This window comes from Typopeltis vanoorti, chromosome 11 (assembly GCF_054136105.1).
Source record: "Typopeltis vanoorti isolate ZY-2024b chromosome 11, IOZ_Tvanoo_1.0, whole genome shotgun sequence".
NCBI lineage: Eukaryota > Metazoa > Arthropoda > Arachnida > Uropygi > Thelyphonidae > Typopeltis > Typopeltis vanoorti.
In genome coordinates, this window is record NC_143559.1 from 102,730,128 (window position 1) to 102,756,784 (window position 26,657).

The following is a 26,657-nucleotide window of genomic DNA, read 5'->3' on the forward strand; positions in this document are numbered from 1 at the left end:
TGTGGTTTGAAGAAGTTGGTTGATAGGTCAAAGAGTGGGATATGATAAAAATATTTATGTTACTTAAAGGGTTTTATAGGATTGACGCAAGGGAAGTGTTACAGCACTTGGCTAGAGTGGGGGGGGGGAGAAGAACAAAGGTCATCCCTGGAAGTTGAGTAAGTGTGGTTATTAGAGGTGTAAAGACTAGATTTTTCACTTAGAGAATGGTAAATGAATGGAATGGGTTGCCAGAGTCATTTGTGAGACTTTGTCTGTTAAGTTTTAAAAGAGGTATATCGTGAGTAGACATATCGATACAAAATTAATAATGGAAAAAACTCACAAAACGCCACCTAAGTACTTAGGTGGCACTTTTTGGAATTGTCAGTTATTGTTTAATTTGAGCTTAATGTACTGAAGATGCCTGTGACACACAGGCGAAAATTATACTATTAAATAATTTTTGTACGTGAGTTTTTTCTGTTATTAATTTTGTATCACTTTGCCTGTTAATAGGTTCAAGGAGAGATATGATTGATATTATTATTATTATTATTATGCCCTTCATGGAGTTGGTAGACTTCTTGTGGGAGGTTCATTCAACTGACAACATATTTATCATGCTGAATCTTAGAATCCTTAACATTCCCTTCATTAACGACATATTCTGGTAATTGATGATGATGACAGATACGTGGGTGGTTATTCATAACAGCATTTCATATTATTAACAATACACCAGAAGAAAATAAATAATTTAACTGCAGTGCTAAAACAAATATTGACATGTAAGGATAAGGGAGTCATTTTACTTCTTTACAACAAGGCTTTGATATGACTCTATTGCTATTATTGCATGCAGATCTAGTCACCTGTTTTGTTTTTTGAGGTGATACAGAGAGAGAGAGTGAGTGAGTGAAATGGAAAGAATTAAAGATGATATTTGGACAGTAGAATGTAGATAATGAGGATAGATTAAGAATTTGTTTGCTGCAGACACTTCAATTTTATGGAGGTTAGGAGAGGACGAGAGAGAGAGAGCCCATGGAAGTTGAGGATGAATTCAGTCAAGAAATGGGTGAGATCCAGATTTTTCTCTCAATTCATGATTGGACTGGGTTACATTTGGAGGTCATGAGTGTAAAAATTTAAGAATAGGCATGATAGCTGGTGTGGGTGATATAGCCTTTTCAATGGGTCCTTGACTCCCTGAAGATCTCTGATAATGATAATAATTGAATTTACTGATATTTTGTTGGATTTCTAACTAGCTTCCTTAGAGCACAAATTACTACTATGATAAAATGCATAGAACTCAATTAGAATGTAGTAGAAACAGTTCAAATTGTGACTGAAAATGAGGTTACTGCTGTAACCTCCTTTTCAGACAGACAAACACATAACTGATCTCCCTTAACAAAATCAATGCATGCCAGCCATTCTCAACAGGTGATGCCTGTTGAATATCCTGGATGTGATCAAATTATTTGTTCATAATACACTGCCTCACTGGTCTATTAATTACTAATCTACTATCCAACCCCATCTGTTCCAGTTTAACTACTAATTTCTCATGTGGCAATCTATCGTCTCTCTCCAACATCTCATTGTCGTTTTTGAAAACCTGGCAACCCAAACCCCCCAAATCCTTCATCTCTTCCACCTCCTCTAAAATATCCCCAACAATCCTATACTCTGAATCTCATCTTTGCTTCCTAAATTTTAAAACCTTATGCTTTGCAACATTAAACTAACATCCCCACACACTCACCCATTCAGACAGTCTATTTAGGTCCTCTTGCAAAGCTACAACATCTGCTCTACTTCTCATAACTCTCCTCAACTTTGCATCATCTGCAAACAACTGTTTATCACCATTTAAGCCCTTTCCAACATCATTTACATACAAATTAAACAACAGTGGCCCAAAGCAGACCCTTGGGGCATGCCACTAGCGATGTTCTTCTTTTGGGATGTTACTACCCATACACAACTGGTTGATACTTATCAGACAGCCAATCTCCAATCCAGCACACTAATCTACTATCCAACCCCATCTGTTTCAGTTTAACTACTAGTTTGTCATGGAAATCTATCAAAAGCCTTTGCAAAATCTAAATATACTACTGTATATGAATACCTCTTGTCCAATGTATTTGTCACCTTGTTATAATAAGTAAGCAGATTGCTAAAACACGATCTTCGTTTAGCAAACCCATGCTATCCATTAAAGAGAATTGTACTGCTGTTCACTCTGTTCACTCAGTTCAGATTTAACATTGTTTCCCCCCCCCCCCTCCAACCCCTTGACCACAACTCCAGACAAGTAGATTGGCCTATAATTTGAAGCCTTAGTCTTATCACTTCCTTTATGAAACAGAACAATTTTGCCACCTTTCCATTCCTTGGGACTTGGGCTACTTTAAGACTTTATGTAAAGTCTTAGAGTAGCCCAGTAAAATCAGTAAAATGTAAGACTTTTACATTTTAATGTAAAAATGTACATTAAAATTGTTGTTAACTTCCTGGAACATCCCCGCAAGACACGTGGTGATATACCATTAAGTCAAGGTCTGCATATGTATGTGTGTATATGTGTCACAATATATATATATTGTGAAATGAGTTGAATGACTTAAACCGAGAGTTAGGTAAAAGGGGGTTTAATAGTAAAACACGACTAGTTTCGGCTTATTACAGCCTTCGTCAGGTGACATTATAAAAGAAAAAATACTAAACACTGAAGGTTAAATAAAAAAAAAAAACTATGAACAACATAGAGAGTCTCCATACATAATTAGTATGAAAACGTTGTGGTTGTATTTAAAGATGTTCTTTCGTTTGTTGCATTGTTAGGAGAGTGCTTGCTTGCAGCATCACGTGAACGCCAGTACATGATTAGCTGAATGACTATCTGGGAGGTTGTAGCTCAAGTTATTATTTAGATACCAAGATAATAAGCCGAAAGGCTATTTTACTGGCGAATTTGTTAATTAAGAGGGAGATGTTAAATCCTGTTTTATTTTATAGCCGGGTACGAAAACCGGGTCGAAATCCATCGACATCCATAGAGTTCCAATGCCGAAAAAACTATTGGCTGAACCAAGTGTAAATGATCACTTGGATACAGGGCGACTCCATGCAAAGGTGAAGCAGGCTCCCTCACTAACTTTAATATTCTTTCATAATGTAAAACCCAGCTCCTAAGAGATGTAAAAATATTTATTGTTTTACATTATGAGAAGAGGTCACTACCCAGACCGGTTTCAACCTTTTTTGAGGTCTCATCAGTGAGTAGGTAGACCTGGAATATCAAGGTTTTACGTGAACAGAGACTTACATACATCTACTATCGAATCGCCGAAGTGGTGTACTATATATTGTTATATTGTTAACTACCAAGATAATAAGCCGAAAGGCTATTTTATCGGCAAATTTGTTAATTAAGATTCGTACCCGGCTATAAAATAAAACAGGATTTAACATCTTCCTCTTAATTAACAAATTTGCCGGTAAAATAGCCTTTCAGCTTATTATCTTGGTAGTTAACAATATAATAATATATAGTACACCACTTCGGCAATTCGATAGTAGAAGTATGTAAGTTTCTGTTCACTTAAAACTTTGATATTACAGGTCTACCTACTCACTGATGAGACCTCAAAAAAGGTTGAAACCGGTCTGGGTAGTGACCTCCTCTCATAATGTAAAACAATAAATATTTTTACATCTCTTAGGAGCTGGGTTTTACATTATGAAAGAATATTAAAGTTAGTGAGGGAGCTTGCTTCACCTTTGCATGGAGTTGCCCTGGTGTTGTACTATCCAAGTGATCATTTACACTTGGTTCCGCCGATAGTTTTTTCGGCATTGAAACTCTATGGATGTCTGGATTTCGACCCGAGTTTCGTACCCGGCTATAAAATAAAACGGGATTTAACATCTCCCTCTTAATTATTATTTAGATGTTCAGGGTTGAGGATGATTTCCCTAGATTCTACGATTTTTCTCTCCAATTCATCATGGCAACGAAAGATGTTAGTAGATCTGTCCCAGCTGACTGTATGACTGGGGTTTCATCATTAGGATTAGCCAAGAAAAGGATATGGCTTGATAAGGCACTGACTCTTGTTCATGACTTTGTTCACTCCACTTCCTTAATTAGCCATTTAAACCATGTCATCATCATCATCTTAAATTTCCTGGTGTGTACAAAATTTGGTGATTGTGATATTCCTTATTTTGGCCAGACAAACAAATCTATTGAATTACGCATGGAGGAACACATGAGGGACATTGCTTACAAGAGACAACGAGCCAGTGCCTTATCAAGCCATATCCTTTTCTCGGCTAATTCTAATGATGAAACCCCAAGTAATACAGTCTGCTGGGACAGATCTACTAACATCTTTTGTTGCCATGATGAATTGGAGAGAAAAATCGTAGAATCTAGAGAAATCATCCTCAACCCTGAACATCTAAATAATAACTTGAGCTACAACCTCCCAGATAGTCATTCAGCTGTAATCATGTACTGGCGTTCACGTGATGCTGCAAGCATGCACTCTCCTAACAATGCAACAAATGAAAGAACAGCTTTAATTACAACTATGTTTTCATACTAATTATGTATAGAGACTCTCTATGTTGTTCATAGTTTTTTTAACCTTCAGTGTTTAGTGTTTTTTCTTTTATAATGTCACCTGATGAAGGCTGTTATAAGCCGAACTTAGTTGTGTTTTACTATTAAACCCCCTTTTACCTAACTCTTGGTTTAAGTCATTCAACTCATTTCACAATATGTATTTCAACCGAGTCAATGAATCATCATACATACATACATACGCACGCACGCACGCATGCACACACACATGCGCAGAAGAAGAAAAATTATGTAGCAAGAACATGGAAGAAGGCTACCCAAATTCTGATACATAAAAAAAAAGGTGAGGTAGAAGACTTGATGAACTATTGACCTATTAGTCTGCTATCAGTGGTTTACAAAGTGTTTACAAAAGTCTTAACTCATAGGCTTTGTGCGACTCTAGACCTACAACAGGCAGGCTTTCGAAGGGGCTTTAGTACAATGAACCACATTCGTGTTCTACAGCAGATTATTGAATGGTGTAATGAATATCAATTACCACTATGTCTTGGTTTTTATTGACTATAAGAAAGCCTTTGATTCACTTAAAACTTGTGCAATACATAAAGCATTACGAAACCAACAAGTGGAGGAGCCATACATCAGGACCATCAAATCAGCATACATCAATGCCACAACAGTAATTCATTTCAGTGGGAACATCTCTACTGTGGAAATACAGAGAGGTATAAGACAGGGTGACACAATATCTCCAAAATTATTCACAGCATGCCTAGAAGAAATATTTTAACTTCTTCATTGGGAAAGGAAAGGTCTGAAGTTCAGTTGAAGTAAAGATATTTAAGCCATTTATGCTTTGCAGATGACATAGTTATCTTTACTTCAACCATGCATGAATTACAGACTTGTATCCATGAACTCCAAATTGCTAGCAAAACAGCTGGCCTAAAGATAAACCTAAAGAAGACCCAAGTTATGTTCAATAGCTATGTCCATCCAGAAATAATAAAAATCAATAATGAGGAAATTAAACAAGTAGATCATTACATATACTTAGGACAACAGATATCAATGGAGCAAAATATCATGGACGAAATTAAAAGGCACACGATGCTTGGGTGGAAAGCATTTGGAAATTACATTCAATATTCAAAAGCCAACTACCGTTATGCCTGAAGAGAAAAGTTTTTAACCAGTGTGTGTTCTTCCTATATTAACATATGGCTGTGAAACATGGACACTAAATGCAAAGGAAATTCAGAAATTAAGAGCAACACAATTTAGTATGGAAAGAAGTATGCTTGGTATCACAAGACTGGATCACAAAAGGAATACGTGGATAAGAAACCAAACCAATGTCTCTGACATCATAGGAAGAGTGAAACATCTGAAGTGGCAATGGGCTGGGCATATTGCCCGAAGACAATATCAACGATGGGCAAAAGAAGTACTGGATTGGATTCCATGAGAGGAAAAATGACCACAATGCTGGCCTAAATCATGGTGGATTGCTGATATCATCAGATTTGCAGGAGTGACATGGGAAAGGAGAGCCATGGACACATAGTTTTGGAGTAATCTTTGAAATGCCTTCATCCGACATTGGCTGAGAATGATGATGATATATATTAAACATAATTTCATAACCACCTTGTTTTTAGCGATGTATATTTACTAAACTTTTTAAATGTAGTACCATTTTTATAATGTTAGTATTAGAGTGTTACGTTTAAAAATCTCGTGTTTAAAGGATTTAAAGTAAGTCTAAAACAGGGTGTACTTTTATTTGAAGCACACTTTCACATTGGGTGGCTCTTTATAATTAATCAAACTAAAAGATAATTAATCAGACACTAATGCTGTAATTGTAATAACTGTGCAGCATTAGGAAAAAAAAAAGTCTATATAGTGTAATATGGAAATTTAAGAAACTTAAATGCACCATTCAGTTTTCTATTTAGCTAAAGTTACTGTAATTTGAAGCATTGGTTATTTATTTCTTTAGTCATTATGCAAAATCAATACCTATAGTCAGGCTATAGGTATAAACTCATATATTCAAAGCTTTTGAATATCAGCCCCCCCCTCCTGAATTTCTATTCTCTCTGCTTAATGAAATATTATGTATTCTTGTAGAGTGTTACAGTTCTCAGTTCTGCCATGCTTAAACAGAGGATGGTGGAAAATGAACGGCAGCGACAAAATACGATAGGTGCTGATGATCCTGATTTAGCCCAATACTTAGAAGATGAAAGAATTGCAATTTTTCTTCAAAATGAAGAATTTGTTCAGGAACTAAGGGGCAACAAGGAATTCATGTCCACTTTAGAGAAGGGTATGATATATATTGTATATGTTGTAAATAAACCTTTTTTTAATGTTAAACAAAGCAACATTATTTAATTTGATATTGAGAATAATATCCATGACGAAAATTTTGTATTTTAATCTTTTGCAGATGCAAATGCTGGTCTTCCATCACACCCTACATCATCACATCATAGTGGTAAGTAATGATTTTAGTATTTTAAATAAAATTAGAGGGTTATTCAAATGTTCATAACTTTCAAGATCTATAAAGCTGAACAATGTGGTAGTATTGGAAGAAAGAGAGCTAACTAAAGTTCTGAGGAGATTTTTTTTCAAAATTAATTTTTTGTATTATCAGATCTTACATTTTGATCTTCTGAAGTAGTACTGTGTCAACCATACCTGTGAATCTTTTTTCTACCAACACACATCTGTTTTGCTAATGTTTCCTCCTCCTCCATTCTGTTTAAATAACAATAATACCTTATGTTTGCCCTGCTTGTTATACATTCTGACCGCTGAGGCTTTCATCAGTTCAAGGTCAGCATTCTCTTTTAATCTTCAGCCTCATTGTAGGCGTTTTTTACTTTGTAGATTATTGAAAGTTATCCAGATATGAACTTGACTGAGGAAGTCAAGTCCAGTGATTATGTGCATGGAGAAAAGCACTAATAACAAGAATTCGGAGACTTATTTTTAACGGTATTAACAACATCAAACAAGCAATTTTATAAAAAAGATGTTATAGTAACTTGCTTATATTTTGCTGAATTTCAAATCACCGTCATCAGAGCACAACGCTGCATGTATATGAACAGTGAGTTAGTGAAACAAATGTTTCACTTACTCACTGTTGTATATACATGTCTTTGTTTTACTTACACTGTCTCATAAGTGAAACAAATGTTTCACTTACATATATGTATACATATATATGAGTGACATGTTGCATTGTGCTCTGATGATGCTGATTTGAAATTCAGTGAAATATAAGCAAGTTAATAAAACATCTTTTTATAAAATAATTTGTTTGATGTTGTTAATGCCATTAAAAATAAGTCACAAATAACCATCAACACCTAAGGTTATTTGTTAGATTGAAGAATTCAGAGAAGAATTGAAATTTTATTTGTGTTCTTCTTATAGCACACAGAACAGGAGACAACACTAGCATCTGAAATTGATCATCACCTAAAATGATGCTTTCTAGTTATAGTAGCCTGATAGACTAATGATAGAGGGAGATATATACCTTTCAATGCTTTTGTAGATGTTATTAGTGTTGGGTACTTGCTCTTTTTGCTGAACTTTCCATAGGTGAAATTTGATTATGTTACTTAGAAATATGTAAATTCTGTGTTTCACTCTAGTTGGTTTGAAGTCTACTGTGAAAATAAGAATTTGTAAGGCATGGACCACTCATAGCCAGAGGTCATGCATAGGAGTAGAAAAGGCATACTATTCCAAAGAAATTGCAAACACTAATTTGTATTATTGATATTCCTGTGCTGAATAACTGAATACTGATAATATCTGAAGATATTATCAGTATTCAGTCTATGTCATTACATTACATACTATATCAGTATGTAATACTGATAATACTGTAATACTCTTCTATGTAATACTGATAATATCTTCAGATATTATCAGTATTACATAGAAGAGTCTAATGCATTGCTGTAGTTGAGCCTGTGTGGCTAGTGATTACCAGTGGGTAGAGACAAACCTAGGAAATAATTGATTAACATGCTGAAAATGGAATGGATGGCAGTGCTTTGCAGATGACCTGACACTTGTTGACAAGATATTTCATTTTAAGGATTTGTAAAGTGATGACCTTGAGCTGCAAGTACAAATAGGAGATCCTTGTCTGTTTATAGTCTCAAAGTTCCAGAAATAGTTCAGAAAGTCTTTTGTATAGTACTTCCTGTTCTTCTTCTCTATCAGTAATGTTGCTTACATACAATATTGCAGGAAGAATTATAGGTTTTAAAACTGTGGCTTACTTTAAAAGGATGCAGGTACTACTCTCAAAGACTAAGAGAGTCCCAACTTTACCAAATGATATAATGCAGGGATCTCAAACTCAAAGGGCCAGTCAATTAGATGTATATCATACTTGGGCCGTATTGAATATTATTCTGGGAACCAGAACATAAACTAAAAAAAGAAAGGCTCTACAAAGGCCCTTTTGTTGGCGGTGGTGTAACTGTTTACAGCTTACGTAAACAGTTACACCACCATTTTAAATTTATAACCATTTTTATTTTTAAATTTTAAAAATATAACAAGTTTAGAAAGTATAAGTTCAATTACATTTTATTCATACTTTAAGAAAATTATTTAAATACATAATTTTGACTTAAAAAATAAAGATTTTTTATCTAAGAGTCTTTTTTTTAATTTGATTTTGATCCTGAAACCTGACATCTTTTCCTCTGTACTAACATGTCAATATCTGCTTTTTTGTTTCTTGTTGCAATATGAAGTATTGCATTTATTCTAGAATCTTTTATCTGTGAGTGGAACTTTGACTTATTAAGTTTCATAATTGAAAATAATTGCTCACATACATAGGTGCTTCCAAAGATTGACATTTTTTGCACAATGAATTTTATGTTTGGGATATTTACTGCTGAGGTATTTATAAAAATTTGGTATGCCAACTTCGTTATATTTATTTTTTAGTTCAGTATTGCACTGGAGTTCAATTACTTCCATTTGTAATTCTTCGTCAACATTTTCAATATTAATTAAAAAAGGTGTAACATCGTTGGTTTTTTTTTTATTATTTAATTTCTAGAATGGAGTCCCAATGAGGCAGGTGGAGAAGTTTAAATACCTTGGGTCCATATTCACGAATGATGGAAAATGGGACGTAGAGCTAGATACTCGAATTGGCTTAGCAAGCTCAATATTGCGAGAGCTTGGCCGTTCGGTAGTATTGAAGTGGGAGTTACGCCAGAAGGCAAAGCTGACTGTCTTCAATACAGTCTATGTCCCCATCCTCACCTATGGTCATGAGAGTTGAGTAATGACCGAAAGAATGCAGACACGAATCCAAGCGGCTGAAATGAGGTTCCTTCGAGGAGTTGCGGGGCTAACAGACTCGACACGGCCAGAAGCTCTGCAATTCGGGAAACCCTCAATACTCAACCGCTGCTTCTCCGTGTTGAGAGATCACAGTTACGTTGGTACGGGCACCTGGTCAGAATGCCACAAGAGAGGCTCCCTTAGCAGACCCTCTTTGCCAAGCCAGAGGGCGGGAGGTCACGTGGAAGGCCAAGGACTCGCTGGATAGATTATATCCAAAACCTTGGGTGGACACATTTGGGAATCCCACCAGAACACCTGAGCTTGGTGGCAGAGGATCGTGACCATTGGAAGTTCCTCTTGCAGTAACAATCCAATTGCACCTTTCCTAATTGGATTGTTGCCCCCACAATCCAATTAGGAAAGGTGGGCCTTGAAGATGTATGTATTTAATTTCTATTGTAAAACTCCAATCACTTCCTTAATAAACTTATTTAATTTCCTTCTAAATGACAAAAAAATTTTTCTTACTTTAAAACTCCAATCAAGTTCTTATCCACTGCACTCCTTCTATGATTTTCTGTAGCCTATCCTAGAATTAGAATCGTGTGCAAAACTCAAACAAAGAGAATGCCTCAAGCTAGAACCAATTTCTCCCTGATTGAAAATCTGGTATCAAATCCTTTTCGGAACTAAGAGGATTTATTTGTTTAGCTGCGCCATCTTAGTTCCTATACAAGAAAGAATTTCTTGTCAAAGGTATGACTCACAGATTATCACAATTTCCAAAAACTATCAGAATTACTCAAGTCCTTACTAATGTACTCTTAACTGCAGTTGTAACTGTTTCCTGTCTTAAACTCCCGCACTTACATATACAGGTTCTATATTTATAGCAGGTGGTGCATTGACTTAAATGATCAGACATGTATTTTGGGTTAAAAGACAAAGAAATTTATTCATACTAAATACGATACATGTTAAACAAAACTTAAACTAGTTGAAAGGTCCTCAAAATTAAATAAGCTAAACTAACACACAAGATAAGGTTCACAGTAGGTAATTCTCATCAGATGGTATATAACAAAATTTCAACCTGCCCATATCCCAATTACTTAATACAAATAAGTAGATTTAGTCTCACTTCCTTCTTAATTAACTTCAATACAATACATCGACCAAAAATTAACAATAATGCTTGAAACTTTACACTTCTAATACTAAAGATCCTTGTTAAAGAAATATGTATCAAAGTCCTGACTTCTGCCTTAACGAGTCCGATTTACAAATTTTATACACAATTGCTCACCCTGGCTTCAAGATATTATACAATAAGACAAACTCTACTTTACCGGCCTGAAAAATTCAATTAGACGATACTTCTCATGCTGTTGCTTTAGACTTTCTTTTGATTGTTTCCTTGTCCTTCGATTCTTTGTTCCTTATCTTGGCCAGTCGATTATTCTTCAGACACGTGCTTCTTTCTAACCTTATGCTCAGGAACCCATCAGATGGAAATGTGCATTTGGAGCTACTCGAAACCTTGGCGTTCGCTGTTCGTCTCGTCGCATGAAATGCTATTCTTGGACAAGCCTGCTACTTAGCCACATTGTCGCCGGTGAACGACACTTATTCGTTCCTGTCACTTCAAAGCAACTACCTACAGAAAACCGCAGGGGACAGCCAACACCCAAAACCTGAACAGAGTTGAAAAATAACCACCAAAAATTACGTCATTCATTTTGCAGACGCCACCCAAATTTTGCACATCACACCTTCTCTTCTAATTGCGTCTTTGCGAGGTTAGTTTACACGTGCCTTCAGTTCTAATCACAATTTGCCCGTGGTCATGTTATTAATCGGATTACGATTGTTTATGCTAAACTTTGACCTTATTACAAAGTCTCCTTTACAATACCTTATTTTCTTGTCGTTTTTTAAGGACCATTTACAATCTTATACATAAAAATTTTACATGAAAAGACTATTAATAATATATGTACAAAGATTCAACTATTATTTATTTACAAGTCATTTTTTTTTTCTGAAAGATGTTACATCTCAGTTAAATCCCTAATGAAACACTGAAGGACAATTTAAGTGTTCATTCCAGATTTAACAAAGGTGAGCTGAAAATAATAATTCATTTTCAAACTGGTTGAAATCAGAAAATCTTTTTTCAAATTCAGTTTTCAATTCTTCAATTTGAGGAATGCACATTTTTCAGCATCATTATTATGTTGAGAAATCATAAGTTTAGGAAAGTGGGCTAAATTATTCTTTGCCAACTGGGTTTGCCAAATATAGAGTTGTGCCAGAAATGACAACTGTATTTCCTGATAGGCTTATACTTTGAAATGCTTGCTTTTTTCCCGGACACATGATTTCGACTGCACTTAAAATACAATTTTTAATAAATTCTCAATCAGTAAAAGGTTTTGAAGCCTGAGCAATTTTTTCACTTATGACATAACTACATTTAACAGCAGCATCACTTGTTGTGATAACATTCGAAAATATCCTCTGTTGAAACTTCAGTTCATTTTTCAAATCTTTAAGTTTCTCATCACACATCTTTTTTGTATATTTATCACAGTTCTTATGGTTTGTTTCATAATGGCGTTTTAGGTTATATTCTTTCACCACGGCGACACTTTGTCTACATATCAAACATGTTGGAATATTTTTTACTTCCACAAAGAAATATGCCTTCTTCCATTTTTTATTAACACACTATCATATTACAATGGTAACCTGTAACTTATTGACATTGTATCACGTGGCTTAAAATGGTTGCGTGACAAGTAACTTCCATTCAGTGTTGCCAACTTTTGATGATAGAAACATGGCACAAAGAAATGTAGTAATAAGTTTTACTTTTGTTTAAAGCTGTCATAAAACATTTAGAAGTTTGAAGTTTTTCTGTTTTAATCCCCGCAGGATGTTAGAAACATTGATTTTTAGAAAAGAAATCATTAAGGTCGCAGGCCAGATATGGCTGCATTCTGCCAGTTTGCGACCCCTGATATAATGTGTCAGCAGCTTAGCTTTTTCTCTAATGGGTATCCCTAGAATTCTTATGGGCCTTTCTGCAGATGTCAATCCAAAGGACAGATGGGTAGAATTAAATGTCCAAAACTTCTTGAGTTTGGTCTTTTTAAGGTTGAACTCAAGCTGCTAATGCCACTAAACCTTTCTAGATTGAAAAAATGGTAGATGAAATCCGAATCTCATAAAGTTAAAATAATTATTGTTAAAGTTAAATTAAGGTTAAAGGTTCCTCCATTGTGACATTAGAGGAACGGTAATTCCTCTGATGGCCAGACATCCTTAGATCTTTTGTTTTTAAGGCTCTACTGCCAGTGCAAAAGCAGGAAGCTGAGAGAACAGCCTGTCTGACTTCTCTGCACACTGGGATGGAGTCTGACAAAAATACATTAACTAATATTATTATTGTTGCTTTCCAATGATTTTAAGTATGACCTTGTTGAGTCTGGTTCATTCATTTTACAAATGAATGAATTTTTTAATATATCATAACATATGTCCTATGTGTTGTGTCAATGTGTGTCTAAGTATTTAAGTTTATAAGAGATAGTCATACACAACCATTTTGGATGTGTATGAGTATCTCTTATATAATATGAGTCGTAGAGGTATGTTATTTTTATGTCTTTATACATTGTCATCTGTTGAAAATTCTATTCATTTCAGATTGTTAACTGAAAAAAATAAAACTAAATGATTCCATCATATTAGTAAGTTTGATGTTACTTCTCTATTTACAAATATACTGCATAAAGAAACATTAATTATTATTATTATTGCACGGGGCACCTCTATGGAGTCCTAAGACTCATTGTGAGAGACTCAAACTAACAACACAATATCTATTGTACTTTTCCTTGAAACAATTAACTGACTTAAGCAACCTATTCCATTCATTCACTACTCTCTGAGCAAAAAATCTAGTCTTCATGCCCTTACTGACCACACTCTTACCCAACTTCCAGGGATGACCTCTTGTTCTGCTCCTTCTGAAACATTTCCCCTGCATCAATCCTATAAAAGCATTTAAGTAACTTACATGTTTCTATCATTCCCCCCCCTCCTTTTTTTTTCTTTTTTTTTTTTTTTTGCCTGTCAACCAACTTTTACATAACTCTCAATCTATCCTCATAAGGAGCATTCCACAGACCACTTACCATCTTGGTCTCTTGCCTCTGAACCCTCTGCACCATTTCCTCATCCCCAAGAAACCCAGGTGACCAGATCTGAGCACAGTAATCCAGATGTGTTGGATGTTTTTTCACTTAGTTAGACTATAAATTATATATTTAGTTTAATCCTTTATCCAAGTGTAAGATACTTCAGGACTGAGGCAACTTGTTGTAAAGGTGGTATAAGTTCTCATCACTTGCCTTAGTATCTCCCAAAATGCAAAGCACATCTCCTTGTGGATATGTATAATGCTATGCATTAAGAGAAGGGCCAATACCCACATAGGTTTTCGACCTTTATTGAAGTCTCATCATTGGTAGTCAGACCCAGTGGTGGTGATACCAAGGTGGAAGTAATGGAGAAATCATATTTACCTATACGAGTTGCCAAAAGGTGTCACACCTTATCATTAAATTACTCTGGATTAGAGAAAGATGTTGGAAGTTTTTTCACTTGATTAGACTATAAATTATGTATTTAGTTTAATCCAGTGTTTCTTAACGTGGGGTGTACGCCCCACAGGGGGACAATTCGAATATTTTAGGGGGCAATTAGAAAATATGTTGCATTTGTCACCTCATATACTGATATACTCAACTATCAACTATCAGCATTAAGGTGGGGCATCAAAATCTTTGAGGCATTGAGGTGGGGCATGATCTAAAAAACGTTGGGAAATACTGGTTTAATCCTTTATCCAAGTGTAAGCAAACAAAGTTTGCACCTGAAGTATCTTCCAGGACCGGGACAACTCGTGGTAAAGGTGGTATAAGTTCTCATCACTTGCCATAGTATCTCCCATAATGCAAAGCACATCTCCTTGCAGACATGTATAATGCTATGCATTAAGGGAAGGGCCACTACCCAGACCGGTTTTCGACATTTATTGAGGTCTTATCAGTGGGAGCCAGACCCAGTAGTGGTGATACCAAGGTGAAAATCATATTTACCAAAAGGGGTGCTTAAGGGTCAAAGCTATATCACTGAGAGGAGAACTCCACATAGCCTTTAAAGGAATGTGGAGAACCGACCAGGGCTTCTGACCTAATGTCCAATCTTCACTTTCTTGTGGTGCACCCTGTTGGGTATCTACCTGGATACTGAACGAACGAGGATGGGCTGGCAAATTTGGGATTTAGCTGACCAAATTGTATTCTTATTGGCTTAAACCAAAATACACAATGATGGTACAACATGAAAAAATTTCATGCTGGCTGGGGCGTCACACGGTTAAACAAGGCCCACGTTGTTTTTGCCAGGGAAAACAGGGAAAAGTCAGCTACTGGAACAAATCTGAAAACACACCCCAAATGAACATCACCAGAGTTTAAGATCAGAACTATCAATATAAGAAGCCTAAATGGTAAAGAAATGGAGCTAGCTGAGGAATAAGTACCTGATCGACATAATAGGAGTAATGAAACAAAAAAGACAAAAACTGGTGGGATCTGAGCAATAAATACAAAATGTCATATTCAGGCAATGACAATCAAGGAAAAGAAGTAGTAGCCATGGTATTCATCACAAAATACGAGGCTAATCTTCTTCAATGGCAGGCAGTCTCAAGTAGAGTGATGTGTGCAAATATGAGAATGGGGAACTAGACAATGAGACATATGGACCCACAGAAGGTTTTACTATGGTAGAAGTGGAGGAATTTTTTAAGGCTATAGAGAAAGCAACTGAATAAATTGAAAAAAGCAAAAGTTGGTTCTTGTTGAGGATCTAAATAGCAGAGTAGGAAATGATTGTCAGACATACAAAAATGTTTTGGGAAAATTTGGAGAAAAGAGCAAAGCTAATAATAATGCTAAATACCTATTGGATTTCTGCTCAGGACATGGACTGGTCATTACTAACACCATGTTCCACCATAAAAATGTGCACATATTCCCATGGAGAGAAGAGGCAAGGAATAAGAACAGTCTCATTGACTATGTTATTGTTGATGGTGATGTTTTCTCCCTGGTGCAGGACACCAGAGTGTACAGAGGATTTGAAATTGAAAGTGATCACTATTTAGTCTTGAGCAGGATAAAATTGAATTTTATATTAAAAAGAATAACATGTAAGAAAGTTTTATAGCGAATGAAAGTTGAACAGCTCTCAGATTTGAACTGTGGACTAAAATACACAATGATTATTGAAGAAAAAACTAAAGAGTTTGAGAATAGGAACCAAACCTTGGATATTCAGTGGCAAGCCATGAAAAAAAAACACTGATTGATTCAGCCTGAGAGGCATGTGGTGAGGTTATCTACAGGACAGAAAAATCAGAACTCCATGGTGGACACAGGATGTTAAAGAGGCAGTGAAGGAAAAGAAGAAAGCATATCAAAAGTTCCTGGCAAATAACTCAGCTTGTGCTCTTAGAGAATACAGAGACAAATGTAAGAAAGCTAAACACTGTGTAAAACTAGCTAAACAAAAGTCATGGGAGGACTTTGGCAAGAACATAGAAAATAAATATCAAGAAGGTGGCAAAATATTCTGGAGGTTATTGAAGAAGCTTATAAATGGAGGAAAGAGTGCTGTAAAAGAATTAGAGATGATAAAGGTGACATGAAAATGGGAGAAAAAGATATCCTTGAAGTCTTGAACTTCGAAAAATTGCTAAATGAAACAAGCAGTGATAGCACAGTGGTAAAAAACAATCAACAGGCATACAGTCAGGAATACATATCTATACTTTAAGCCATCCAAGGCTTGAAATATGGAAAGGCAGCAGGAGTAGATGATATTCAACCAGAAATGCTGAAGTATGGTGGTATAAAAGTCTTACAGTAGCTGCACTGCATAGTTCAGAAGGCGTGGACAGAGGGATGAATTCCCGATGATTGGAGTAGTGCTCTCATAGTGCCCATATATAAAAAGAGAAATAAAACTGAATGTGAGAATTACAGAGGTATTTCCCTACTGAGTGTTCTGGTAAGATTTATGCAAGTATACTTGAGAAACGTTTGAGAAGAATTGTGGAAGAAAAGCTTGGTGAAGAACAAGCTGGATTCAGGCCAAATAGAGGCTGTCAGGATCAGATCTTCACTTTACGACAAATAGTTGAGAAATCATGGGAATATAACAAAGATCTGTATTTAAGTTTTGTCGATCTGGAAAAGGCATATGACTAGGTGCCAAGAGAGAAGCTGTTCAATACACTACAGTTATATGGTGTCATTGGGGCATTATATCAAGCAATGTTTAGTCTTTATTTGAGTTGTAAGTCAGCAGTTAGAATTGAAGGAAGTACAGGAAGATGGTTTTAATGTTAAATCTGGTGTGAGACAAGGATGTACATTATCCCCTCTGTTATTCATTATCTATATGGATCACATTATGAAGGAAAGTGGTATTAAACATGATATCAAAATTGGAGATGTTAATGTCAGCTCTTTGCTTTATACAGACGATGTTATACTTCTAAATAAATCTGCTACAAGTTTGCAAGATTTCCTGACTAAATTGAATAAATGTTGTAATAGATATGGTATGAAGGTCAGCATTAAAAAGACAAAGACAATGAAAATAGGTAGAATCGTTGAAAATGTCAACTTGTTGTGAACGGGGAATCTGTGGAACAAGTAAAACATTTCAGCTACTTAGGCACAATTTTTACTGAAGATGGTAAATTGAATATGGAAATAGACAACAGATTTAACAAAGCTGGTATGGTAGGAAGTCAATTGAATAAATTCATATGGAATAAGAGAGAAATTAGTCGGAACAATAAATTAGCTGTATACAAGATGGTGTTCAAACCAGTTTTAATTTATGGATCTGAGAGTTGGGTCAGAAGTAAAACACCTGACCAAAGACTAGAGACTGCAGATATGAGAGTCCTGAGAAAGATTAGAGGCATAAACAGATGGCATCAATGGCAATATCATATTAAAACTACGATATTAGGAAAGAACTTCACGTTGTCAGCATCTAGGAATGCATTAATAGAGCTAAACTCAGGTGGTATGGTCACTTAAATAGAATGGGCTAGGAAAGATTAGCAAAACAAGTGTTCTCTGCCAGGTTGGCAGGAAAATGACCCAGAGGAAGACCAAGATATAGGTGGATTGATATGGGATAAAGTGCTATACGATAGAAATATGAGATCTGATAATGTTGGAGTCTTGACAAGTAACAGACTGATTTGGAGGAAAATTGTAGATAGGACGTTAGTAATGATAAAGTAAATTTTTCATGTAGTACTATCATATCCTGTACACTTCTTGAGGGTATGTGGCAGGAATTTGATGATGATGATGAGTTGCCAAAAGGTGTCACACCTTGTTATTAAATTACTCTGGATTAGAGAAAGATGTTGGAAGTTTTTTCACTTGGTTAGACTATAAATTATATATTTAGTTTAATACTTTATCCAAGTGTAAGCAAACAAAGTTTGCACCTGAAGTATCTTCAGGCACAAACTTAATCCAGAGTAATTTAATAACAGGGTGTGAGGCTTTTTGGCATCTCGTATAGGTAAATATGACTTCTCCATTACTTCACCTTGGTATCACCACCACTCGGTCTGGCATCCCCTACAACTAATAAATTACGCGAACAGAACAGCAAAAACCCATCAAAACAACCCTACAACCAAAACAGACTTCCAAACACGAAAGATTATCAAACTGCCCTACATCCAAAACACATACAAAGTCTACACATAGATTTTCAAACACTTGGACTATAAACTAGTATTCACCACGAACCAAAAATGAGCAACTCTCTTAAAACCCACTAAATCTCTCACATACAAAAAATATTAGAACACCACAATGTAGTTTACAAATTTCCTTGCGAAAAAGACTGTGATATCACCTACACAGATTCTACCATCAGGTCTTTATGGGCCAGACTACAAAAACACTTCCGCAAATGTAACATCGCTATTCCAGAATATTTAAATACAAAAAAACGCAACGTCAAAAAGAAAAATAGAATACAGAGTACAGGGAAAACAGAAATAGCAGTTCATGCCCTTGAACAGAAACATACCCCTCAAATTGACAAGGCCATAATAATAGACAAACAAGACAACGAAACAGTGCTTAGAATATCGGAAACAATTGCCATAAAATGTGACGAAAACTCTAAGTTCACAGACCGTACCTAATTTCCGAGTGTTGGAAGTTCCACAACATAAAAATTAGGTCATGACCCCGACCAATAAGCGATAACACAAGTGCCCCTAAAGTAGATACACCAAGCCGCCATGACATAGCCCTACACGTATCCCGAAATGTTCCGATGACGATAATACGATCGAAACGGCTCGCACAACATTAATGCTCACCCCCGTCCCTGTTTCCCATAAGACCCTTCTCCTAAGTAGTGCCCTTAAATATAATAATATATATATATATATATAACTATACTTCGGTCTTTTATATTAGTTCTGTTGATGTAATTTTATTATGTCTCTGTTATTTTCCATAATTCTTTGTCTTTGATACCTGAAGAAGTTGAATTTTGTTCAACGAAACTAGTAGTATCTCAGCATTGAACTTTATCCTTTTTATTCTCGGTATTATAGTCATTCAAACTAATTTTTTCATAACATTATCTACCAAGTAAATATGTACGCCAATATATATATATATATATATATATATATGTATATATCTTCTATCTTTTTAAATAATATATGTACATATATTATTTAAAAAACCCTGGGTTTTCTAATTAATCTTCCCACCTTGCCCTCAACTCCCCCCCTTCAACAACCTAAACAGCAGAAGTATGGAGAACAAAGACATCCGAACAAGGTATGAACAAAATTTCTTCATCTATTAGTCTGCATATATTTACCCTTGAAATACACTTATAATACCCTATGAATTCTTGAGTAAAAAGCCAATGTATTTAAAATAAGGGACACTCCTAAACGAAAACAGGCAAAAATAGCTGTAAAAATAATTGTTTTTAGAGGAGTAACATGGGAATTTCCCAGAAATAATATCTGTACTGAAGATGCCTGTGACATGCAGGCGAAAATTATACTATTAAGTAATCTTTTTACATGAGTTTTTCTATTATTAATTTTGTATTTATGCAGAGGAAATATTTCAACCCTTTTCAGAAGGGGACAGAAAAATAGGTCTTCCGTGGAAATTGAGAAAAGTATTGTTAGAAGGGAGTTGTGAGGACTAGATTTTTCTCTTGGAGAGTGGTAAATGAGTAAAATGGGTTACCAGATCAATTGTGAGTGCTTTGTCTGTCACTGAATTCAAGAAGAGGTACTATAGATACTGTGTGGATAGGTTGGGCCTTCTGCAATGAGCCTTTGGATTCAATGGAGGTGCCTGTGCAATAATAATATAATAATATTTTTAATCAAGTCATATAGTATATTGTAATATACACAATGGAAGTTACATACCTTAAGGTGGTATATTGTAATGGAATTTGTTAAGTTAACCATATACATACTTGAATATTGAATTAAAACTAGTGTTAATGGATATCTTTTTAGTTAAATATTTTCAAGTTGGTAAGAGAATAAAGGAATTCGTACTATGGTTAATTATAAAATGAATATGTGCTCATAAACTAATAAAAGTCAGACTGTGTTATGAGTTTTTTCACTTTCACTTGTAACTGCAAACTAATAGATGTGTTATTCCTGTCTTGATTGCTGGATTTTAAGTATGTTTTGAATTTATAACTACTTGTTGCAACCTGGAACATAAGCTTAGTGATATTAATTTTGTTTTCTTTAAATTTAGAGACATCAAATTGGGATGGAGATGGTGATCAGCGTCATCTGACTTCTAGTTCACATGGTTTTCCATATCATCCTGTGACAGCTAGTGATGATACAGATGCAGCTTTCAGAGAGAAACTACGAAATATGGGCAAATGTAAGGAATTATTTTATGTTACATCTCAGAATACCACTAGTCTTATTGTGTGTTATCTCCTTCAGAAAGAGATCTCAGTGTAAATTCCATCTGTTGAATGTAAGAATTGCATTAGGATTTTTCAGATAGGATTATAATTAGCTGGTCTTAAATGTAGATGGTAGCATTTGTCTCCTGCAAACAGGCAAACCAGCCACTCATGTGTTTGACTTGCATAAATATCTTATCGGTATGAGAACTTTTCAACTTGGTTGGTCTCATATGGAGATGGGGAGGGAGTTTCATTCCACATAAGATTAGCCAAAGAGCATATGCATTCTATTGACTTAAAATACTCTTGCTTCATATCTTTAACTTTTTTTCTTTTTGGTGCAGTGTAAAATAACTAGCCAGCCAATTAGCTGTTAAGTTCATGTTCATTATATGAACTCCTGAGCACTTTAAATAGGTATTATGGGCTTATAGATTCATTTGATTTTATACAAATTTGATGATAAATGTCGATGTCATTTTATTTTTTGTTTTTTATTTTATCCCAGTCACAACAGGCAGCATGTGATACTAGCATTAGTACTATGGGTGGGTTAAATATTCCAGAAACCCTGCTTTAGAGACTAAACATGGAATTTTTAAACCATTTCAAGTCTAATAAGCAGAGTGGCAGTCTCATCCTATATGATGATATTCATCCCCTACCAAGGACATTTGCAAACACCCATTTGAATGGAGATCAGAAACACTAACAACGTGTTTTTAAATTAGTTTTAATAAACTGGATCCCGTCAGGTTGTTCCATTGGCATATGTCATGCAACTGCTGTTTTGCATTTTTTATTTACACTGCAGTAATTTTTGATGGTGGGATAGTCAGAAAAACTTGTAATGTGATCTGCTACCTGTGGAAAAATAGGCATGAGAAGATTTCAGATTTGTGGTTTTCTTTATTATAAAATCAGAGGATAATAAGTGACATTACATCAAACTTATGGCTTTTTTTTTTCTGTAGTTATCTTAATTTTTTGACATTAGCTATATTTTCAAGAGTATTTCATAATGCTGAAGAAATGTGCTTTTTAATAAGGAAATTTATTATTAATTAATAATAACATTTGCCTTTGTAAAAATAATCATATTAAAAAATTCTGAATATTTTTACGTATTAATTATGCTTGTTAGTTTTGTTTTCACACATGCAGTGTCTGCACTTGTGATGTGCTCGTTATGAAAATGTTATATTAGAAGTAACATGTAAAGAAGTAAAAAAAATTTGATGTACTTACTAAACTGAATATTTGTGTTACTTATAAGAAAGTTTGTTGTGGTTTAAAAATGTTGAATTTTGTGTTTTGTGAAAGACTTTCTCTTAGCGCTAATGGATACAGCGAGTCAGCCATTTTATTGCAGTGCGTAGTTTCTGACTTTTGTGGAGTGCGCATGCTCCCGGAGAGGATTTGATGTGTAATTGACAGCTGAAAGGAAAGCGTTGCGTATCCAAGTAACGGCTGTAAACAAGAGAGCATTCGGAAGTTTTTAGAACACTGGCCAGTAAATATTTAAGTTGGAAGGAACTTGATTTTTTTGTGTGTGGCAGTCAGAAGAAATTTTATAGTGTATTCCGAAAAAGGAATAGTGGAAATAATAGGTTTCAAGGAGGAATAAGTAATGAATAAAAGGGAATCTTGAAACTGTAAGTTTTTTAAAGTGGAAAAGGTTAAGACTGTCATTTAGTATTGTGAATGAAAGAAGAACTTGTTGCTTACATTCTAAAGTGAATGTTTTTCTTAGAGAAAATATTGATAAGGAAGTTCTATAAGTATTAAGGATGCTTGAAAGTGAATGTTTAGAAAATATATTGATTAAGAAGATTTATAGGTATTAAGGATGCCTGATCTGATGAGTATTGCTACTAAAAGGAAACAAGATTTAGTCAAGAAGACTTTTATGTGTGTTACATTGATTGATGAAAAGATCCTGAAAATGAAGTACAGAGCCATGTAACTTCTGGAAAAGAGCCTTAACAGAAAGAGAAAAAGACCATGAACATTTTTTTGTGATTGTGAAAGAAAAAGTGTTTAGTCTTAAGAGTAAGTTTATATTTTTAAATAAGGCCTTGGATCCATATAATCTGTAGTTATAGTTATGTATTATTGCTAGAAGTGCATATATATTGTTTTAGTTTTATTAAATGTGTTTATTTTGTACTTGGTTTTGAGTCAATGATTAGTTGGATTCTGAAAGAGATAGTTAAAGTTATTGCACCAATTGGAGTGAACTTTTGTGCAATACAATAACACATAGGGACACTCGGAGTCAAAATAAAAATAATTGTTAGTAAAAGAGATTTATATAATAAATCACCTCATAAGTATATAGTATAATTATTAACAAAGGCACAGCCGGTAGACTGAATAGTTAATATACTATATATAAAAAAAGAGGGAATAAGTATAAAAAAATAACACCTTCATGAAACAGTGATGATTTTAAAAGGAAATGTGTTAAGCAAGATATTTGCTATGCTTTAGACACGTAAAAAAGTAGAATAAAAAAAACAAATTTATCATTTTGTGAGAAAGACATTATCAGAGATAGAATAAAAAGAACAGTAGTGCTACATTCAAAATAATATTCTCTACTTTGACTGTTGTTGATGTTGATTGTGTCCTAAAGTTGTGGTTTGCTTTTAGGCAGTTGTAAAAAGTGTTATTTGAATAACTTAATAAGGACAATTAATACTTGGAAGACTAAAATAATACATTTAATGACTCATACTTCACTCACTATCAGATTGGGGGGAAGGAGAAGGAAAATGGAAAGGAAGAAAAATGGGAGGGCAGTAGGCTCAAAAAAGAGGTTGGAAATTGCTGCCGCAAGATGGGAAAGGAGAATCCTCCCTGATTAAAATTTGAAATTATTTTATTTGTAATCATTTTTATTTTTAAGCAAGATGGACAGTTCAAGTAACAAACATTTAATTCAAATTTGAGTTAACCCATAACATATAATTTTTAAATGAATCGTTTAATTTAAATTCAGCCACTCTTTGATTTACAAAAACAGATGCATTCTTGAACATTTTGGCCATAAGTCAAAAATATGAAATGAGGTGAAATAAACTCCAGCAGTTCAAGAAGGATTTAGATATTATAGTATTTCAGTTTGCAAAATAAAATTTCATTATAAAACTTTATTTTGCATATTATAATATAATATGCTAACCTGCAAATTATAATATAAATTATAATATAAAATAGCTTGCATGCTTTTTATATTATAATGCTTTTTTTCCCTAAAATTGAAGTTAAAAAATCGTCGTGCAAGATTTATGTGGGATTTTCAGAAACTAAACTTTTTCAGGCAAAAACTAATTAAATCCTCAGTATTCATTATAATTTATAATTGTGCACATTATTTATAAAATGAATGTATTTAAATTTTAATTATCAAAGTTATTTATGTGATCAGCTGCTCACTTTCATCACACGATGTATTTGAATCTCTAGCAACAATGCTTCTGTAATTAACTTAAAACACACATTTTCATTCTTGCTTGTTCTTTTATCGTTTTGGAATAATAAGATTTTTGAGTTTATAATAACTTTGAGTTTAAAACCAGCACTGTAACTTGAACGTTTCTCCATATTTCAAACCAAAATTACCAGTAATTGACAAGACTTGAGATATGTAATGAACAGTCCTTCACGAATGACTAACAAGAAGTGAAAGTAGAGCATGAAATGGATAGCAACGGTACGCTGGTAGAGACAGAGCAGCTATGAAGACAAGCATTGGGGAGAATCCCACATGACAAACAAAACAATAGATTCCTTCTTTCTACATAATCAACACACACACACACACACACACACACACACACACACACACACACACACACACACACACACACACGGCACTGTTATGTTATGGGTTTGTAACCTCTCCTTTGAAGGAGTGATAAAAAATCATCTCTACACATTTTAATTACTTGGAGATCTACTTATTTAATTACTGAGAGTTGGATATAATAGTATAGATTTTTTGAAGATAATTCAGAGCCCAGATAACAATAGTAAATTCTTTGCCTGATTTATTTGTGAATATTTTATTTTATTTTATTGTGAACATAACAATCTTATATACAGGATTAACCGGTTTTTGGTTCTCTGCAGTCAGGCAGAGAGGTTACATGCTCATACTCTTGTTGAGGTATGTTACATGGAAGTCACTTATAAGGCGAATTACATTTTTTTTAGATTAAAGCCATTAAGAGTTATTTTATTATGTTCTTATACAGTATCATGCTAAAATGGGAGTGCCAGCTGATTAATTTTCACACTGTTTAGCACAACAATCTTCTTCCCCCTTTCTTTAGGGGGGGGGGAATGATGTCACTTCTATGTTGGAAAGTGAATTATGATGCAGTTGCCCTGCTCAGCCAGGAGTTGATTCCATGGATTCCAGTCTTGGTGGAAAAGATCTAAGGTGTTGTTTTGCTTATGGTAGTGATGTTCGTATAGGATCTGACTTCTTACCTTTTGTTTGAAGGCTGCGATGAGTTGGTCAGTTGCCCCTCTCTCTGTGAAGTTGCTGTGCTGTCTGGTCTTGTATGTCTGAGGTAGAAGTTGTATATTACCGCTTTCGCAGTGATGAAGAGGTAATTGCAGAATGAATGGTTATTTGACTTCGCATGGACGAGATCGAAATACTCCTCTTCTGCATGAAGACTACCACAGGTGAGAGCTGCCATTTCCCGAGACAAACGGATTAATTTAATGTTGACTGGGCATTCCACATAGATATGCCGGACTGTTCCTAATTGGTAGCAGAACAGGCAGTTATCTGAGACGTTTCAGTTAAATTTTCATAATATAGTAGGAGTGGGTAATATATTGTGCCACATTCTCCACTGAATATCTGTGTCAGGTTTGATGGCTCTTGTGCGATATGGTAGGTCCCATTGAAATAGTGTTTGATCAGATGATGCAGGATTTTCCAGTAAAGCTTTGGTTCAACTGTTGTGTTAGAGTGCTGTAGATTTTGTTGGTGTTGCTGGGTGTAAGTTTCTCCCATGAGTTATTGGTTTTTATCAGAAAGATAGGCGCCGGATCTTCTGAGTTGGGAGGGCTAAGCTCCACTTCTGTTATGCTATCAGGCATAGCGGCTTTAAAAGCGGCCTTTACAGTGTGTATCTGCTCAGACTGATTCCCATATTCCAGGTTTTCGAGCGATTTTGGAAAGCTCCAGGTGAGGCTTGGAGAAAGAATGTCACCCAAGATCCTCACACTTCGCCAGCTCCATAGAGGAAAGAAAATCTCTTTCTGAGTGATCAGGCTTCTTACCATCGTGTTGTGGAAGATGGGTTCCATGAGGATTTCAGGGGGATGCTGTCTTCATTGTGTGCTGGAGGTTTAGTTTCTTCCATTGTCGAAGAGCATTTGTAGAAGTTTGTTAAATTTACTGGCACTTGAGCTGTTGTCATTCTTAAGGTGGTAGAGAGAGTCCTCTAGTGGCAGAAGTGAAAATATATTCAGTGGTGCATTTGTGTTGTTACACCCTGATAACCAAGAATGTAAAAATTTCAGTTCATGGTGTAACATGAAAATAAAAATATAAAACCCTATGTAAGTAACTAATACAAAATATTTA

At 34.9% G+C, this 26,657-nt stretch overlaps 1 protein-coding gene across 4 annotated transcripts in view; it reads left to right on the top strand.

Annotated features, from left to right (window-relative positions):
• LOC150101886 (CUE domain-containing protein 1-like) overlaps positions 1-26,657 on the top strand; it is a 150,507-nt gene that overhangs the window by 51,538 nt on the left and 72,312 nt on the right. For all 4 annotated transcript variants that reach the window (XM_090400033.1, XM_090400036.1, XM_090400034.1 and 1 more), the window contains exons 3-5: positions 6,725-6,923; positions 7,047-7,094; positions 20,878-21,012. In XM_090400033.1, coding sequence (XP_090256159.1) covers positions 6,725-6,923; positions 7,047-7,094; positions 20,878-21,012 — 382 coding nt within the window. The remainder of the gene's footprint in view (positions 1-6,724; positions 6,924-7,046; positions 7,095-20,877; positions 21,013-26,657) is intronic.